The sequence below is a fragment of the Triturus cristatus genome, chromosome 3_1 (assembly GCF_964204655.1).
Source record: "Triturus cristatus chromosome 3_1, aTriCri1.1, whole genome shotgun sequence".
NCBI lineage: Eukaryota > Metazoa > Chordata > Amphibia > Caudata > Salamandridae > Triturus > Triturus cristatus.
The window spans coordinates 656,367,117-656,387,514 of record NC_140583.1 but is presented as its reverse complement, the minus strand read 5'-3'; the positions used below and the strand labels follow the sequence as shown (position 1 = coordinate 656,387,514).

Genomic DNA, 20,398 nt, shown 5'->3' with positions numbered 1-20,398 from the left:
GATAAGAAAACTAACTAGTCCCCCAGAGGAGGAGGGAGATCCCCCAAGAGACCCCACACGACCTCCACAGGAGGGGAACTTACCCTAACAGTCAATAGTGACAACAACGCAGTCCAGAGCAAGGCCTACCATTAGTCCCTCAGTCCTGATCCGGCGGGCCCTCCCCACCAACCGCACCCCCCCCACCCCCCCGGTCCCGATCTCCGGGCAAAGTGTCTAGCCAGTCCCCGGCCACTTCGGGTCGATCAAAAAAGTGCGTGTGGCCATCCACCTCCACTCTCAGCTTAGCTGGAAAAAGCATCGCATATTTGAGATTCAGGTCCCTTAGGCGACGTTTAACACCGAGAAAGCTCAGTCTCTGCTTTTGGACTGCCGGAGTGAAGTCAGGATAGAAATTGATGTCCATATTGTCAAGTTTGACCGGCCCTTGTAGCCTGGAAGTCTGTAGGATAGCGTCTCTGTCCCGAAAATTGAAGATCCGGGCGATGAGAGGCCTCGGAGGGGCTCCAACCTTAGGCCTACCCCCGGGGACCCTGTGGGCACGCTCCACTGCAAAGAATTTACTCAGCCCCCGAGGCTGGAGATGGGTGAGAACCAGGTCCTCGACAAATAGATCCGCTGCCTCCGCCTCGCGTCCCTCCGGCACCCCGATAATGCGGACGTTGTTCCTCCGGGCCCGACCCTCGGAATCCTCCAGCCGACGATTCATCAGGGCGCTCGCCTGGCCAAGCCTGCGCACCTCCTGTTGGAGGGCCGCTACGTCCGTTGTGAGGCCCGTGGTAGAGTGGGCCAAAGAGTCGACCCGGTCGTTGGTTTTAGACAAATCAGCCCTCACGAGGCCCACGTCCACGAGGACCGAGTCAATCTTCTGCGCCAGAGTGTCGAAGCGCTGGTCCACCGAGGCCTTCATCTCGGCGATGGCACCCATGACGTCTCGGAGGGTCAGGTCCGTGGGCAGAGCGGAAGCATCAGTCGGGCCCGTAGGGGACTTACGCGGCGCCTCTGGGGATCCCTTCTGGAGTTTGTAGCGGTCCATACTGTTGGATTGCTGGGCCGCGCCACGGCGGGTCGATTTTATCTAAGCCCGATCGCCATCTTGTTTTGTGGACATAGTTTCAATCCCCAAGACGAGTCAATCTCCTCAAGAAACGGGGGGCCGACAATCCAGTTCAAGGGATCCAGGGGGGAGCGACCACCGCTCCGCAGGACGGACCGCAGCTGGCGGACCGGCAGGGCACCCCAGCGAGACCACACCACCGCACACCGCCCCGCAACCCAACCTCGCCTGGCAGCAAGGAGGGCGCAAAAGCGAAAGTGAAAGTGCGGGGTACGCGAGTCACCCAGCCTTGCCCGCCGCTGTTGTTCACTTTGTGTCCGGATCGCCCCACAACTCCAGTACGGGGGGCCGGTGTGGAGAAGGCCGCAAACCTCAATCGATGCTCCTGACGGTGTCCGAGGTCCGATTTAAAAACGGAAAACGGGCGTCACCTCTGCTCGGGCTCACAAATACAGTCCCCTCATCTGGGACAGGATTCTGTCAGGATTTATGCAGGAGGTCGCGGAGGTCCTCGGGAGCCTCGCACCTACGCGGCCATCTTGGTTGCGCGCTGCCAATGTGCTTTTTAAACAGTTCACATTCACCTTCTGTTTTCAATATTTTCACATTATTTTATGCAAGTTCTGTATTCCAATTTTCTCTGTTTTAATGAATTTTAATGAATTTCAATGCTACATGATTTGTCACCTACATTTCTTGTTTTATTTTATTTAATGTACATTGCCTCCAAGCTTTACAGAGACATCTGAATTTTAATGGTTTTGTGACCATGTGACGTTAATTGTCACCTTCGTTTCTGTTTATTTTACATTATAGCATATAGTTGCTTTGCTTGAAAGTTTTTTAGGGATCCTTTATCTGAATTGAAGTGTATGATGTTATAGCTTATTAGCTATGTGACTTGCCATCTTTACATGTTACTTTTGTGGACTCGTCAATTTCATTTGATGAATATGTCACCTACATATTTTTAGTACACGTTACTTTCTCTTTACATGTTTAATTTGAAAGATTCCTTTATGTGGGATCTTTATTTGAAATTCTTTAATGAATTTCGTCAGCTTCAGTTTTCTATTTTGCACTTTAGTTTTCTGTGGGTCTGGCATTTGAGGTTTTCTCAAATTTCTGTTGTCTGTACTCCTAGCGGGTTTTCTTCTCACCTTTCTCCTCTGGAGATCTTGTTTGTGTTATATTGTTGGGAGTATCTCTTGTCTGTTTTGACTGTTGCTTCCACCTTTTAATATTTTGTTCTCAGTTTAACTTCATACTTGTCTGGCCAACTGGTGTGATGGTGACTCTGAACGTTGTTTCTTTGGTTCGTATGCACTTTGCATTCCTTTATACTTATTTTTCATTGTGCCCTTAAAAAGGGGAAGATGTGTGTGTTCTACTTATTTGTCCTGGTGCCTTTAGGTACGTCTACGGCATGTTTTTCAGCTTTTGCGTGCTGAGAGCCTCTTGGCACTGCGTGAGATACGTGCTGCCATTTTGAGGTTGCTCTGCATTCATCTTCAAGCTGAGCCGGTGCCACTGATCAAGTTTCGACAATTTCCTGGAGCATGCTGACGGTTCCTAGCGTCATTCGTAACAGTGCCACTGGTTGGACAACCAATTTATAAGGCGGTACTGTGCTTTTCCTTTTATTTGCTTTAAAGCTAATTGAACTTTTGTTCATCGAGGAGTTTTTCAAAAGCAGCAATGTATTTTGGGATTTCACAAATTCAGTTCTTTTTCAGACTTTGTTGGCATCTCACACAACTTCTTCAGTGCCACAAGTGTTTTCATTGGAACTTGCATGTCCCGATTTATAGTACTTTGTGTTTCTATCACTACTTCTTTCTGCTACTGTCCTGGACTTCAGGTGAGAAGGCTCTCACCGGAGAGAAGTATCACCTCTTTAAAACTGTTTTGCTATGTACAATTATTTTCTCTTTACTGTACAATGCCTTACTGTACTGTGATCTTAATGTTTATTGGTCATTCTACTTTATTATTTTTATAATGCTTAGTCATTATGTGACTTTCCACTTTCTGCATTGATATTTATTGTGGATTTGTCACCTACTACATGATAATTTAAGATTCACTAGTTTTTAAATAGGTTCCGTTTGGGAATCCTTCCCTTTAAGGTTTTAATTTTAGTTCTTTGACTATGTGACTTCATATGTCACTTACTTTCACATGCATGTTATTTACATTAATGTACTTTGTGTTTAATTAAGGGAATTCTTTGCTGTTTGAGGTGTGATTTATGATAGTCTGTTTCGACTATGTGACTTTCAGTGTCACCTACATTATTTGCTGTTTGAGGTGTGATTTATGATAGTCTGTTTCGACTATGTGACTTTCAGTGTCACCTACATTTTTCTTTACATGATATTATATTTTACAGCATGCTTTTGACAAGCTTAGTTACATGAATTTTGCTTATTGAGGTACGTTTTACATAGCCCCGGCTATGTGATTTTCCACCTGTTGCAAATTTTTGCGTGGAATTATCACTTAGGTTACCTACATGATTCTTGTATTATTTTAAACTTTGGTGTTGTTAGCGAAATTTTCTTTAGGGGACCCCTTTTCTATGTGTTTGGTTTGTGATTATATAGCATTTACTATGTGACTTTGCATCTGTTCAAATGATTTTGTTGTATTAGTCATTTATTTCTAGTTTACTTGGTTGGGAATTTACCTCTGGTAGAGGTATGGGATATGATAGCTCTGTAGCTATGTGACTTTTGTCGCACTTTTCCTTGTGCGTTTATTTGTCACACTTTGTTTAGTGCATCTCATTCTTCTTTATAGTATTTGTTGGTATAGTCTTAGTTTTGGGATTTTTCCAAAGTTTTGTAACATCCTCATTTATTTTAGGTACTTATGACGGGTGTATTTTTCACCTTTCTTCTTTTATGTGTATTCTTCACTATTAATTTTGCTGTGTGTTCAAGAGTGTCCTTTCTGGTTTCTCTTCGTGGAAGTACCTTTTGCCTTGTTGGATGCTGCACTTTATTTTTCATTTTTTGGCGTTCGATGATTATTCCCTTACTTGCTGGTCTGGCTAACTGGTATGTACTGGTGTATTGTGGACGTTTTGTCATTGGTTTTCTCCATTTGTGTTTAGTTTACTGTGTTGGTGAGAATTTTCTGCATTCTCAGTCTCCGTTCTTTTAGTGTTCTCCCCAGCTTTCAATTCTATTATTGTATTCACTCGTTGATACCAGGGTTTGCATCCTGTATTTTCTTATTACCTTTTTCCGTTAAAGGGGAAGATGTCATGTTGTTATTGATTCATTATTGATTTATCTTTTCATTGTCTTCTCCTTCTTTAGTGCAATGTTTTATGCAACTTCATTCCATGGCTTTAATTGATTTCTTCCCTTTACATGCTCTTTGATGTTCTGCATATGATGTTGTTGAGCAGCATGTTTTCCTTGTTTTGATTTGTAAAGAGGGAAGATGTGTGGTATCTTGTATTCGTTGCCATGCATCTTTCCTACTTCCCTGCCTTGCTGCTCAGCCAGAGTGCATGTGTTGCGAGTGGATGTGTTGTGGAATGCTGCTGCATGTGATGTAATGGAATGTTGGGGATGCCTGGTGGATGAGTGTCAGTTGGGAGTATGGGCTGAGCAGCAAGGGAGCTGCTCCTGGTGGGGCTCGCTAATATTTATATGCTGATCTTACCATCTACAATCTTCATCAATAAACCATCTTCATTTGATCTACACCTCGGCATTTATGGACTTATTTATATTACCACAGTAGTCCTTTGCTCCTTTGGTTAAGGACCCTGGTGACACTTAAGGCCAGGCCACTCTTACTAGGGCGGTGATTCGGGACTGCTTCTGCTTGAATAATGTCTGGTCAATCCCATGGCTGAGGTATGTTAAATCCATTTTTGCACTTTGGGAATTTCTGAGTTTTTTCACAAATCCAGATAGTATCACTAGTGGTTCTAAAACAGTGGTAAAATAAAGTTTTTTTAAATGGCGGGAAGATAGATGTCTGTGGGATTTTCATCGATTACAAACAGCCTTTAACTATTTATCTATCAAACCTTAAGAAGGACCGGAGTTTTATGTCTTTAATAACAAGCATTTACAATGCAATGGTCTCGGCATTGGTAAAGTTAGAGCTATTGGCATTGCTCATGACATTATTTTTGTTTATGTTTTTGTTTTTAAAACATTTAAAGAAACGGCATTGTCATGAGCAATGCCAATAGCTCTAATTGGTAGCCTGACTGTAAACTGGCTGTAGCATGGACAACCGACCGCCCAAATCAAAGGAATGGCCCTTCAGCACAGCCGTCCCCTCACATAGGACATTACAAAGAGCTTCTAAGAACAAACCACAACCTTTCCACTTTTATATTCAACACTCCGCTCTCCAGGAAGCACACACACACAAAAACACGAAACAACTCACGGGATAGGCCGAGAAAGCCCTCAGAAAGGTGGGATAGGGAACCGAAATTGAGAAAGTGCCACGACGCCACGCTAATGGTTCACAGCGTTATACAAACGCTGGTAACCTAAGTAACGGAATGCTACAAACAGCTTCAAGGCACAGCTAAAATGTATCTTACATTGTAGTCCTCACATTATCGATTAGTTTTAAAGCATTTAAAAAGAGCGGGTGAAAAAGCACACAAGTGGTAGCCAGAGAGGCCGGGAGAAGTAAGACTGTCCCTGAACATGAAACCTTCTATTCACCAATTTTCACTAGTGCTAAAGGTCCCTTTGCAGGGATGGCGTGTTGGGGCATGAAACTAGGGTGCCATGTCTTTCTGAAGCTGTGCCCCCCGAAAACAGAGCTCGTGCTACCTACAAACAAAACCCAGCACCCTGAATATCAAACTTGGCTCTTTACCCTGCAACACCAGGAATCGACACCAGACCGCTCAGATGCACCAAAGAAAACACTGCCCATCAGCAACCAACTCACCAGGAAAACACCACCTGGAACCCACACATGAAGAGGGCCCTAACCTGGATGGACACCTCCATACCAGCCAGAGGCGCAACTAGAGCCAAATTTCGGGGGGGGCTGAGCAAAAATTTCGGGGGGGGCTGAACTTTAAGCAATTGGCAGAGTGGAGCTGCAGGGGCTCTTAGAAGGGGTGAAACAGCGAGGCCTCATTAACAAGCAAATGGTCTTTTAAAGACCTGTAAAGTACTCGGGTGCGGCTGCTTTTTTGCCCGGGAAGGTGGCTCATCCCGGGCTGCCGCACACGACGCGGGGGGGGGGGCTGAAGCCCTTTGAGTCCAATGGGTGTTGCGCGCCTGATACCAACCCCCTGTGGCCTCCTGGAAAATACTACTAGTCTGAGTCCCCTCTAACATTTCCCTCCATAAAGGACTCCAACCTTACCCACCCCCAGCGAGGGTACACAAGCACGGGCAAAGCCAACACACCTGAGACAGATCTGGGGAAGGGGGAGTTGCCAAGGAAGAGCAGCCTTCGGTGCGATAGGTTGGGTTAAGTACAGTCATCAGGGCGAGTGCGGCCGGCAGGGCAAGAGCGGCCGGCAGGGCAAGTGCAACGGGCAGGGCAAGTGCAACCGGCCGAGAGCGGGAGCGCCGGTGGGTTGGCATCGGAGGCATTTACTCCCCTTTCGCTGATTCCGCCTGCCGTCAACGCTGCGGAAACTGCTGCGGCCATTACGAGATTACCCAGCTGAGAGACCTTGAGCTGGTGCGCGTGCCGAGAGGGTGCCTAGGCAGCGATTTGAAGAGGAAGCAGTGTGGCCCTCAAGACGCCCTAAGCTGCAGCTCTCCTGAGGAGCTACCTGGCGCACGGTGAGTGCTGGTTGCCCTGGCCTGATCGGTGGTCTGCCATTTTGTAGTGTGGCCACGCGCTTGCAGCGGCGCTGCCCATAGGAATCGATGGATTCAGCAGGGCGGTGATCCTGGGCCTGGGATCGCCTGTGGAGCGGGGAATTGGTGCCCAGTGCAGCGCAGGGCCCGTGATTGGGGAGCGGAGGTTTGGAGCCTGGCGGGCACTGAGCTTCTTCAGCATTGGACATAGTCATTCACTACGCCTGAGAGACCGCAGTGCCCCTGATTGTGCCCTTCAGGAGTTTTCCACGTAGTGCAGGGAAGTCGGGATCCCGTTCCAGATAACAGCCTTGTGAGTTGAGACAGAGCACGGCCACCACTACTGGTACGCATCTGCTTGGGGGGTGCCGCCGCCTTTCTCCGAGGCAGAGCAGAAATGCCTCGGAGAAAGGCAGCGTCCTTTTCGGATTCGGGGGCGTGTTTTGCTGTTGTCTCCTCCCTGAGACTTCTCGCAAAAAACACGCCCCCCGATCCGAAAAGGACGGGGCCTAATGGGAGTGACTGACCTCTTCTCCAGTGGCTGGCCAGCATTTACGAGGCCAGCCAATGGAGAACAGGGGAGAAGAGGGGCGGGTTCAAGCCCCTCTTCTCCAAGTCATTAAATCTCGGAGCGAGACTGCGCAAGCGCAGCCTTCGCAGCCGAGACCTAAAAATGAGAGGTACAGATTTTATCTCACTAGGATGCGTTTTAATATCATTCATTTGCTGTGGCCTTTCCTACGAAGGGAACCTGCCTTAACAATCTTCGAACTGTCCCTGTGACTATCACATAAAGCAGGCATCTTGCACTTATATTGTTTCGCACTATGTATTCCTCGCACAGGACGTGCTTCTTGGCCCCAGTATTTAGAGATGCTGATATTAGATGCTATAAGACAGCTATAATTTTCTTGCAGAAGTTATATACCTGTGATTAACTTAATTAAAGTTCAAGTTCTTTGGTCACTAGGAAGCAGTATAGTTTAGCAACATGCATATAAAGAATAGTGACTAAATATGAGCGCTCTGTGCATGGTTGAGGATAGCATGTTTTCCCCTCAATTGTATTCGTATTTATTTTAATCAAATTTTAGAGGATATTTTTAACCGAATTGTGTTTATTGTATGTTTAATGAACTATGCTTTTATGGCAGGATTGCCAGCTGAATAAAGTTGAAATTAATTGACCTTGATAATCTCAATCTTATATAAATTAAGCAAAGACAGAGACAGACGTCCACAACAAACAGAGGTGTAACGCTATATATTAAGATGCAGGGCGTTTCATTTAAATTGCAATTATATAGGGTTTACAATCCCCGACCACGGGACCAATAACGTAAACTAAAACAGTTTTGCCATCTGAAGTGTTTCTATTACCAGCACTGCGTTGACAACGGCCATGCACCACCACTGAGTACGAGTGAAAACTACTCATAACTTGCCACTGAGTCGGTCGGAACTCCAAGACAAAAGACAACACTACCGCACACACAAATGCTGGTCCTTTTAGCTAAAAAACGGAAGGTTGTGTAACTATTTCCTGGTTATTATACAACTACAACAGTGGTTTCCATGGAGACAGTTATCCCGCCCTAATTGTCGACTCTTCCTGTGACGTCACTTGGGGGCCGGCAAGTTATGAAACTAGTGCTGGCGGGAAAAAAAGACAAGAGTCGGATTTGGGGATGCGGTGGGAGAGACTCAGAGGGACGGCAAAGTCATAGACGCAGGCTTTCAACAGAAAAAACCTTACACAAGAACAAATAGTGGAAAGCAGCACTCGTGAAAGACGTAGAGGTTCTGGGAGAACTAAAAAAAAAAAAAAGCGAAGAGACCCACAACATGGAGGGGATGGAGACAGACATGCCCGGGCTTGAGAAGTTCTCCCCAGGGGAGCTGCAAAGATCTCAGGTAGGTTAACGACACGAGGACCCGAGAAAATAGCACGATACATGGGGAAAACCTCACCCTTCCTTGGCGCTTCTCCGACATCTCCCTTAACTCTACTGCTTACCTATTATGCAAGTACGTGGCTTGAGCCTTCAGTGAATCGAACCCAACAAAATTAATATACTAAAGATTATCGTATATTAAATCAGTTGTGGGCGAGCTACTGAAAGCTCGAGCCAGGTGCTTGGCTTAACTCGAGTGCCTCGTAGACCATCTTGCTCAAAACTAATTGAGTGTCATGTAGTTGCAGCCAGCCAACACGCGCTTCATGGGCAGGATTTAAAGACAGAACTAACCCTTGCTGGAGAAAGAAATACCCATCTAGTAACACTATGTTTCTCCTTGTGAAATCAGAAATCCTGGGTTCAGGCTCTGCTTTCCGCTTGACAAAATTGTGGTATACTAGGCAAGTATTGTATTTAACCAAGTCGCCATTTTCTTCATTATCACACAGCATCGGATTCGTCAGATTTGTGAGTTCAGGATATGTGCTGTACAAAGGCCTCTTGTGTTTGATTTTAATAGTCTTCTATGTTGCTCCATGGATGATTGGAATCTAGACTGTATGTAGACTACCAGTGACACAAGACTCGTCTCTTAGTTCACTAATGGCATTGTCGACATTGCAAGGGGCACAAACTGATCGTGTTTTAAAACTAGCAGTGTTTAGTACATGCCTGTCAATGCAATGATATAATGTACTTGGGTAAAACGCTTATGCATGTTAAAGAAACTAACTTTTTTTTTTACTTTTGAAAAGATTTTATCATATTTTTTTCAATGTTTGTTGCGGATTTACATGCCAAATATTTTGGAAGCTCAGCGAAAGTATGAGCCAAATCAGACCCTTGGCACGGCTGTGGCTTGGCTACCTTTGATAATTTCTTGGCTCACTCGACTCTATTATCTAAAGAGGGTGGGGTCAAAAAGTGACTTTTTTAGTCTCCGATATATAGCTAATTAAACACTGAGCGAAATTGCACCACACTTGGCATGACACATTATTCAGGGAAGGGCCTTTGCTTGAATTGATGGAAATATTTTAAGTAGTTCTTGAGAAATTAACACTTTATTTTTTGGGTGAGGCATTTAGAGTTTAAATTATAGAGCGATCTAGACCGTTAATTAGAAGATGTGCATGAACTTGGGTACAGTCTTCCACCGCCCAAAATGAAAAAGAAATATAATCTAATTGCCCAAGGGAGCTGTTTCTTCCTTTGACCATTTCTGGACCGCAACCTCAAGCCCGGTTTATATAGACTGGGAGGTCTCTGATTGTTGACCCCAACCTTTGGAAAAGTGTTGTGGCTGCCATTACAGTACAAGGACACTCGGTCCCTATCTTCTGGATTTCCCAATAAAGTTAATCTTATCTTAGTTTTAATGAATATGAGCTGGTGGACCTTGCGTGGCAGCATGTGCACCACGTGCTGCCTCTGTTCGAGGCAGGCCTCATCAGTGATGTTGCAGGTGTCCCACCTAAATCACACCAACCTCTAACCTGAACATGGGCTCGGACAAGTGATTCCAGCACACGATTTTTCCTCTTAGTGTCTATTCAGAAAAAATTCAGGGTCTGCTGCATGCATTGTTCCTGTATATAACTTTTTTTTGGAATGCAGTTTGTTTATCCAAAGACTGGTAGCCCGTTAGCATGGATTGTTTGCATTAGCATGGCTATCTCTGTCCTCTCTTCTGCTGGGCTGTTTCACCTGTAATAGTCTACAAAAAAGGCAGAAGGTCAGGAATTACATTTTAGAATTTCACGTGTCTGCCAATGGCACAATGACCTATGATGGTGTGAAAATGCAGGCGACTGTCACATATGGTTGAGTTATCTGAAGTAAGCAGAGACCCCATCCTTCAGATATCTGACCACTCCAGCTTCTCAGCTCCTACTCCTGTTATTTTTAATCAACAATTTCTTATTATGGAGAGGTCAGCTCATTACAATTCCATGCTATGTATTCCAACATACCAAAGATTCCATTTTCTATTCATAGCTTTTCTGTTCACAGCATGTTGCATTGTGGTGCTTGTATTTGTGCTTTTAACTCTTTCATTATAGGCTTCAAACCTCAGTATGGTTAGTTCTGTTGCCAAAGGTGTTTTACATGGCATAGAGCTACGTGTCAGCTGTATTTTAATTTTTTACTAGGTATTCTAGTCCATTAAAAAAAACAACAACAAAAACAACGCTTTTTTCGCACACAAAACCAGAAGTGATCTCTGCTCATGTTTTGGGAGTTCACTTTTTCCTTGTACATTAAAACAAGGATTGTTCTATCATTTGTGCAATAGAGCCGTTTAGGATAAGCTTCACAATGCAAAGGTACAACATAAGCACTAGTGTAGAGCCATAACCCCAATATTTAACTGAACCCCAATATTTTGATCACCCCAAAATTGACCTCAGTTGATTCAGCTTCAGAACCCTTTGAGTCACCACCGTCCATTACATCAGGCCCACAAAAATTAACAGAATAAATCGAATAGTAACTGGAACCACTGAATAACTGAGTTCTAGATCTATCAAAAAGAGTTTTTTATTACAAAAATCTCAAAATAGGCAAAACAGAGAAATGCAGTAAATGCCATAGAGGTTCAGATGCAGAGTACAGAATCCGAATTAAAGTCCCACAAATCGTGTAAATTTCTCTAAAATTTAAATGTCAGATTCACAAGGAACCCTGACAGCCTCTTTACAAAAAAAATCTCAATATAGTCGAATGGCGTTCTCCGAGGAAAACAAAGTCTCTCTGGTCACCCCTCAGAAGCGAGATCGTCATTAAACGTTTATAACACTAACCCATTTCTAAGGTAAAGGACATCTTTCACAGCAATACGGAGATGCAAAATACAATATAAACCATTCTTAAACGAACACTCCTAGACTAACTAGTGTGCTAACAAGCTTGCATCAGAACGTCCAGCTGAAGTGTCCTTAAAAATTATACATTGGGAAACCAATAAAACATTTCATTCTCAATACCAGCTTTCTAAGAAAAATAACCAATTGCATCACAGTGTACTGTTGGGAGAGAGAACTTGCAGGGGACGTTGACTGGGAGGTGGAATGAGCAGGAGCAATTTGACAAACTCTAGAAACTGCATCAATCGTAGCAAAATGGTGTCTTTGCAAAAATGTGGCATAACTAAACTGAGAATAAATGGATTTATAATCATCATAATTAAATAGTATTAAGGGCTACATCATTCATCCATCAAATTATTTGTTCCCCAAATTGCACATTTTTGGGGAAAACTCCAACACTAGCAGCACGACCATCCCCAACATAAGAAAATAAGTAAAGGCTAGGTGGCAGTAGCAGAAGTTAAATCACATGGCGCTTTCACTTTCAGAACACGTATAACACACAGGAAGCTACTATACTGAAGAGGTGTTGAGGAACTGGTTATACCGTCCATAAAGGACATGCAAGAAATACAACACTCCTGGAAGAAATAACCAAACCTCTTATGGAATTCCCATACAATCATTCAGGGTTGTGGAATGTAATAACATATATACTTGTCCATGGGGCAGGTTGCTTCATAAATGTACTTATCCTGTAACAAAATCCACTAATCCCTTTGGTGCCATGTACTCTAATAAAGCCTCTCTGGTTATGCCAGGGCTCATACCATAGTAGTATTTGAATACTTGCAATCTCCTTAGTTGCTACGTTTCCGCAGATCTACATACTGTGGCTGATGGTAGTGGTTAGCAATAGTTCCCGGGTTAGAATGCCCTTTTGAGTCTGTGCAAAACTACTAACTTGCATGTTTTAAGGGGTTTCAACAACTTTTCTCTAATCCTTTCCCATACTGAGAAATGTTGGAAATTTACTCCTGACAATGGCAGACGAAAACCTTCTTCCAGAGTTGTGGAAAAAAGTATTTGGAGAGAAAGTGAACTTGCAAACACTCAGATTTTCGCATGAGCAGATCTACACATGCATATTTTCTCATACTAAAATGCAGCTCACAAGGCGTATTATTTCTTCGATAGGACAATTAATAATAATACAGCATTTTCTAGAGCGCGGCAATGAGCGGAAGGAAATCTGAGTACCTGCGAGCCTCTGAAGCCGAAGGCCTGCTTCAGCCTTGAGACCCAAGCCACCCCTAGTCCAGACTCCACCAAACAGCCTGCACACTGGAATTAGTCAGCCAACATCCTGGCACACCATAAGTGAGGGAGGGACTTCTTGTGGCCATAGTGCCGTTAACCTGCCTTGAGAGGGATAAACCAGCACCAGAAACACAAAGGCGAGGGAGGCCTGTGCTGTGAATGGGAACTGATCGCCGCCCAAACACATGGCGCTGACAGCCTCCCCAGGGACCAGGAAAGCATCTCCTAATTAGATCTGTAAATGAGGGAAACCTTTCTCATTACCTGCGCTTGCAGCTGCAGGCCACAAAGATGTTTTCCGGCAGAGCAGGCCCGTGTGTCACAAAGCAAGTGTCTCGAGGTAAGATTGCGGGCAGGGGGTCAGCGGGCTGCAGCAAGCAGCAGTCTGGGGGGGATACCCAGTTACGCCACACCCAGACAAACAAGCGCGGCCGTGAAAGCAACGCGGTCGTGAAAGTGAAAGGCCACTCTAATTAAAAACATATGGCCCCTGCACCTGTAGACGCTGAGGGCATATCTGGCGTTTCCCTTGCGGGAGCGAGCAGCAAGGTGTGATAATTGCTGACAGATGGTGCCACTGCTCGCTCCCGCAAGGGAAACGCCAAACGTGCACACGTTGCAATAGAAAGCAATGCAAAACGTGCATGTTTTTTGCCAAAATGCTGAACGATTCCAAAAGATCCCCTCCTATGCAGCGCATGCGTGCTGCGTCTGCTAAACCTAAAAATAATAAAGTGCACTGACCGCTATATACTATTAGCAGTGATTACAAGAACACATATTACAGTACATAGCTGTCTGTGCACCAAATCATTTATATTTAATCTATTTTATTGTTATAGGGGATTATCTTGGGCTTGTTGAGGCTCCCTTAAGTTGTGTAGGATCCTAAAAAACCTGAATGGAACACTGTATTGTATATACATAACTTCCCTAGTTCCTAGGAATACTGGGATTGCCTCATTTCTTCCAGGAGGGCTCATATTAGGCCAGAGTTTCGATTCTAGCAGAGCTCTGATCATGAGATCCTTTTCATTGTGCTGATCAGGCTAGTGCTCTGAGTCAAATCTATGAATATTCACAAGCGCTATATATTTGCAGATCTCTGTGAATGGGTTCTGTTTAGGCTAGCTTTCTCACTCGGTTTCCTGTTTGCCCTACCAATATATGTTTTGCAATATCAAATTATGTATACTAATTTAAGCATCTTCTACATGTGAATAGATATCTTGCCTTTGCCGCATCAGCCAATATTGCTGTGGCACTGCAAAACTGGCAGTTAAAGGGGTTGTGCCTCATGCAATGGAGTCTACTTGTCCGGAGGAAAAATAAACATGGAGACATGTTGCCTTTGAACCCCCCCCCCCCCCCTCTCTCCCCAAACAATCTATCCTAGGCATTTGGTGCTGTATATTGCCTATTTCTGCCTGATTTTCATAAGTCTTGCTTCTCACACCTCGCCCGCAAAAATCTTCACACTTCTTGATTTTGAGTATGCTTGACTGTCTGATTTATTGGTACAGGAACAAACCCCCAAAGAAAAGCCAGATGTGAAGTACTCCCCTCGACGTTCAGTGCGTATCGCCCTTGAGAGGTTGCCTGCTGCCTTTTCTAACACGCCAGCACTGCTTACACAGAAACGAGGGCCACAGAAGCGCCTGTTAGAGGCATATTCCAGGAGCTCGGAGCCTTCAAGGAAGGAGAAAGTCCGAGGTCACAGAAAGCCCCAGGCACTTGCAGCAGACAGTGACTCGGGAAGTGACAGCGACGACCACACTGAAGACAGTGACAATGAGAATAGCATCCTGGTAAGATGCCACAAAACAGACTGACTTGTAGAAATTGGTTGGCAGAGTTTCAAGCTTGTTTTCTAAGTGTGCCTGTCTTTTACTGAGTGATTGAGTTTCCTATATAGTATTAACATAGAGCATAAAATGGGTTTTGGGAGGAGGGGGGGTGGGGGGTTACAAGGCGCTAGTCTATGTTAAGAGCAGTGTTTCTCTGTTTGATCTCTGACTAGTTTTGGGGGGCTACCTTTCCAAAATCCTGTTGCCCCTGTAATGAGGGCTGGAGTTCTGCAGTTTATCGATGACCCCTAAAGTGAAGGGGGGGGGGTACCTAATTTGGATCCTAGTGATTCCGCTGATCAGGGCTGACTATCATCTTGATGATCAGACCCCTGTAGTGAGAGATGGGTTCCCCAACGCAGTCCCTGTGGCTTCTGATATAAAGCCTTGTTTTCGTCTTCCAGGGCACACCGGCTCCGCTATCAGAGTACGAAAAGAAGAGGTTGCAGAATATCAAGGACAACGCAAAGTTCTTTGCTGCTCTAAATATACTCGAGGTGAGTTTTGTGTTAGTTTATTTTGGTGATATACTGATTTATTTGTTGCTACTATATGTGTTAAAATAGTTAAATCATTGTGTTATGATTTGCATCACATTGGTCAGACAGTTTTCAGCCATTGACCAACTTCAGAGTAGCTCATTTTTAGGTCTCGCCCACCGGACAGCACAAGATGTCTGATTGCGAAAGACTTGTGTGCTTTCTAAAACAGATTAAACTTCATCCTGTCCATTGCTTACCATTTGTTGTCTTTGTCGTTTGCTCTCATTGCTTGCTTCTAATTCAATGGCTTGCCTTCTCCTGTTTGTCCCTCCCCTAGGGCATATCGTCTTTACCATCCTTTTGGTTGGCTGACTCGTATGCTTCCATTGCTGACGGTTTGGGAACTACTGGGTTTTTGGTTAAGTGCTCTGAGGGTGCATGTTCTTTCCTGCTCACTTTCTCATGTGCTTCCTCTCCCACCAAATACCCACCCCACGCTTTGAGTTGCTCTTTACCTTATGTGCTGCTCTGTATCTCTTGTGTGTTTCCCCCCCCCCCCCCACGCTCAGTGTTTCTCCTTCGTGTGGTTCTCCTTATACCCCCCAGTGCTGTTCTATTCCCTCATGTTCTGCTTGTCCCCTTCTCTACTGATTGGGCTTTTATTTTTTAATGTTATGCACCCCACCCACTCCTGTGGTCCTTTTTATTTTTTATATTTTTTTTATGCGGGCAGTGGCAGCAAATTGCAGTTGGCCCCTCTGCCTTAAAAAAAAAAAAAGCGTTTCATGCTACTGTTTTTTTAAATTTATATGATATTGGATCGGTAAATAAAAGAAAAGGCATCGGTCCTTTCGAAAGCGCCTGCATGTGTGATAAATGATGCATGTGCTCGCATGACACTCATGCACTGATGTGGCTGTGTCATTGAGCCATTTATTTTTCTTTTGACCAATACTGCACCTCATCAGAAAAAAAAAGCTTTTTGTCGATGCTGTGAAGTACGGTCTTGCCAAAAAGCATTGGCAAAGCCAACAAAGGCAGGCAATACTTTTGCCAATGCTTATTGAGGACTGATAAGCCCCTGGTATTTGCTTGAATTTGGTACAGCCACCTCCAATGCTGAAGTGCTGTGATAGCTATGTCTGCTCCCACATCCTTCTGCCGAAGACCAAAAGATTCTCCCGCACCACCCCACCCCACCCACCTTTCCAAAATAACCAAGCAATCACTGATTGTGGTTCCAGGAGAGGCAGGTTGCCAGTGCAAAAGCACTGTGCCACATCCTTTCACACCTTCCCTGGTGGTGTTTTAATGGGAGTGCTCTCTTGTGACTGCATAGCTGAGATTCCTGTGGCTGAAAGGATGGTCCAGGGCAGCACTGCTCAAGAAGCCTTCAGCCTAAACCCGCCAGGGTGGTTGCTATTTGGTATATGCTACTAGAGGTGAGAAAAACCTCTTTAAGCCCCCCCTGAACGAACTGGTATATTGTGTTACCGACATGTTCTGCCCAAAATTTCGAAAACCATTCCAAAACTCTTTAGTACTATACTTTAACTAATATGGCAGTAAGCCCCCGACTATAAAAATGCTAACTGTATGAGTTTTGGAAAGCGGTCTGCACAGATCATTACTCACCCCCACTCTGACAAACTGGGGGGAGGGAACATGGGCTCCTTGCATGTGGTTCAAATTCAGTATCATCAAAAGCATGTAATGACAAACCTTTGGCTGCGCTTTGGCAGTGCTGCACCAAGGTGCTGTAGTAAGTGGTACGACCCGTGAGGTGTCGCTGTTGTGCAACACCAAGAGTGATGCAGTTCTGCACAGAGCCTGCAGTCTGTCAGTGTGACAGCTTTTTGGGGATCTCTCAATAGCTTAAGGGGATAGCGAACGTGGCACATAAAAGTGTAGGCAGCCTTTTACCCAGGTTGAGGTGCCGATCACCAATTTTAAATCTGAATTCTCACGCAAGAAGACAACAGTAAACTCGGGCAATGCATAGGGTGCGAGGGAAGGGTTTCAAACTGGTCAGGCCAGAGTGGCGTTTATGAAAGTAAGCCACTCGTCAGTTTGTAATTCTACTAAAGAGATTTGAATTCTCTCTAAATATCTGCCAGATATTACATCCTCCTAAGGCTTTGATGCTCTACAGAGTTTGAAGGTTTAATTATGTATTTTTGTATTAATAGGACTCAATTTTTTTTCCCTATTTCTGTTGCAGACTGCAGCGACTCTTAAGAAAAACACAAAAGTGAAGATTCCTCCTCGTCGGGTTAAAAGGTGAAACTCTTGCCCCTATTTTGATCTCCATATTATATTACTGAGGTAATATCGAGGGGTTGGCTGTATCGGAGTGGTTTTAGTTGGTGGTGAGAATTCCTTTGGGTTAATTGATGTTGCGGAGGTGGGCCATACAATAACCACGTATTGCTGAAAGGGATTGACCAGGAAGAGGCAGGGTAATGAGGTCCATGGTTTCTGTAGGGCTGGGAGTCTTTTGAAGCAGAAGTAAACATCTGCATGCCCCATGTAGTAGTAGTAATTCCACTGATGTGACTCTTCTTTTCCCTGCAGGGCAAAGAAGGACCCTCCTAAACCAGCCAAACCCCAATTACCTGTTCAGCTCATAAAAACAACATGCCTCTAAAACAACCCACCCCCCCACTCCATCCCACGAACTATGTACCACTAATGTTGTCCATGTGTTCTCCCCACTCACACATGCACAGACTCCTAACGAAGCCTATCTGCTCACTCAAAAACTGCACAGCTTTAGCCCAGGTCACTATTTTTATTGCCATTTCAGGCGTCATCAGAAGATTCATAGGAGTAGAGAATTGAGCAACACGTGGGCTATGGTTTTCTAAACTATTCTTTCATCTTTGAATCATTCTTTTATCCTGTATTTCAGTTTCAACAAGTCGTAGAACTTGAACGACTTTACAGGAAAGTCCCACTCGCAATGTAAGCCTATGAGTGTGTATGTTAATTTATGATACCCCTTGTTAAGTTGCTCTTGTCAGAAGAACGTGGCACTTCTTGCTCCTCATTCCTCTGGTACATCTTAACAAACCTAGGCCCTTTAAGTTTAGCAATGATGAGACCAGAGTTTCTGCCTTAGTTCTACAGAGCACAAGCAGCAGCAGCACCAATAGGTTTGGTTTAATAGTTGAAAGTGCCTCTTCGGTTGGGAGTTTTTTTCTGGGCTTGTGATCGTTGTAGTCCCGAAATGTTACTGTGGTTGTTGCTTAACAGTTTGTGCTTCATCGATTTGCTTTAGATGGCCGATGAGAGAATGAAAGAGGAGACGTACATAAACCTCTACTCTGTTCGTTACATATAATATGTGAGATTCCATGTAACAAAATATCTGTGTGCAGGCTTTTCCACAATGTAATAATCCAACTTTCAAGGCCTATTGGCTTTAGGAATGCTTACCGCAGTAAATAAGTCCGACCTTTTACCTTTTGTGGCCTTTGCAAATAATATACAGATCATACCTATAGCATTTTACATATGGCATCATTGGTGTCGCCATTACGAATCAGGCTTGCTGTATTGAGCATAAGTCTCCCAACAATGCACAAACTGTATTACAAGCTACCTTTGCAAGTGAAAACACCCACCTGTCCAATCAAACGGTGTAGTTACAGGAATCAACACGTAGACTAAGCTACAGCTTTTCTCAGTAATTCTCCTAAGCTTTAATTTTTGTTGCTCACATATGGTCTGAAAGCGTCTGTCTATCATGCCAGACTCAAAAATGGGTTCCTCTAGATTTTAATTTTTTTGTTTTAACTGTTCTCAGCACGTAATAATTGAACAATATGCATCTTTTATTAGCAGGCAATATACTACTTTGTGAATACGTTTTTTGGGGTTTTTATTTTTAGCCTTTGCCAAGTAAAATATTCAGACACACATTGTCTGAAAATGCAGATAACAGAATATTAAGAAAATTGAGTCACATTTTGAAGTTGATGAAGCGTATTGTTGGTACATGGCCCATTAGGTAAAGTGGACTGAGAAATGAAGAGCTAGTTTGTTAGGGAGACTGTGGGACAAAGCTGCTTCTGCATCACATTATTAATGTTCTCCAACACAGGTTAATAAACTTTGCAGGAGCACAGAAGTTTCTCAAGTATGGTTGGAGGACTTGCTTATTAGGGGACACCGGGACAAGAAAGTCATTTGGGAAAAGGTAGTCATGTGAAAGATGGTAAGCGTTGCAATCGTTACCAAGTCATGTTCCATCTACTCTAGTGTATCTGAAATCAGTCATAGGCCAGGTCTCCCCTACAATGGACACCACTTGCACGCTGACCTTGAGCTTGCTAAGTAGATGAATCTCACCTTTTGCCTACATGTGCATGTGTTCACGAAGCTCATTAACCTATGAACCCCCTTCTACATTTCCTAGAACGTTTACCAATGTGCAAGAAGTAACCGGCGTTCGTCGCAGGTCAATGCGGCTGCAGAGGGTTGATCCATCGGGGACACCGCTACCAGAACCAGCAGTGCAATTTGATCCTCTGGCCGGCGATGAGAACGTAAGGCTGTGTGGATGTTTAAAGGCTTGCACTGTATGAATCCCCTTTTATGTTCTTCATTCCAGCTGCATAAGTCATGGTGTAATTTGGACCAAAAAGCTAGTATCAATGTGTGTTTTTTATTTTTTTTGGTCCTCCACGTTCTTCAGTTTAAATAATTTCAATTACTAACAGAAGTTCTACTCTCAACCTCTACAGAGTGTCTTAAGAGGATGAGTTCTTTTTATCAGCTCTTTGTGGTTTGGGTTACCCATCCCATTGTCACCAGAAACTTTTATTTTTTTCCTTGTTTGCCTTCCCGCTTGTGCTAATGTCTCCTCTAGGGGAAAGTTGGTTGCGTTTTGCAATCACAAGTGATTTTTTTATTTTTCCCCTGACAAATCCCTTACTGATTTATTAGTGTAAGATTTTTTTGTTTTTGTTTTAAATACACTGGGCTTGACGTCTTTACTCCTATAGGATGTGACTAGTTTGAACTTTGTAAAGCAGAGTTCCTGCAGATTGGGGGTACTGGAAATGTTTTGACTTGTTGTAGAAGTACGTGCCCATGCTCGCCCTCTT

General features: G+C 44.2%; 1 protein-coding gene across 1 annotated transcript in view; it reads left to right on the top strand.

Annotated features, from left to right (window-relative positions):
* The first annotated feature begins 8,522 nt into the window (after positions 1–8,522).
* Positions 8,523–20,398, top strand: part of WDR76 (WD repeat domain 76) — a 49,037-nt gene continuing 37,161 nt past the window's right edge. The window contains exons 1-5 of the mRNA XM_085644689.1: positions 8,523–8,784; positions 14,482–14,766; positions 15,210–15,302; positions 17,509–17,567; positions 19,708–19,837. Coding sequence (XP_085500815.1) covers positions 8,716–8,784; positions 14,482–14,766; positions 15,210–15,302; positions 17,509–17,567; positions 19,708–19,837 — 636 coding nt within the window. The 5' untranslated portion in view covers positions 8,523–8,715. The remainder of the gene's footprint in view (positions 8,785–14,481; positions 14,767–15,209; positions 15,303–17,508; positions 17,568–19,707; positions 19,838–20,398) is intronic.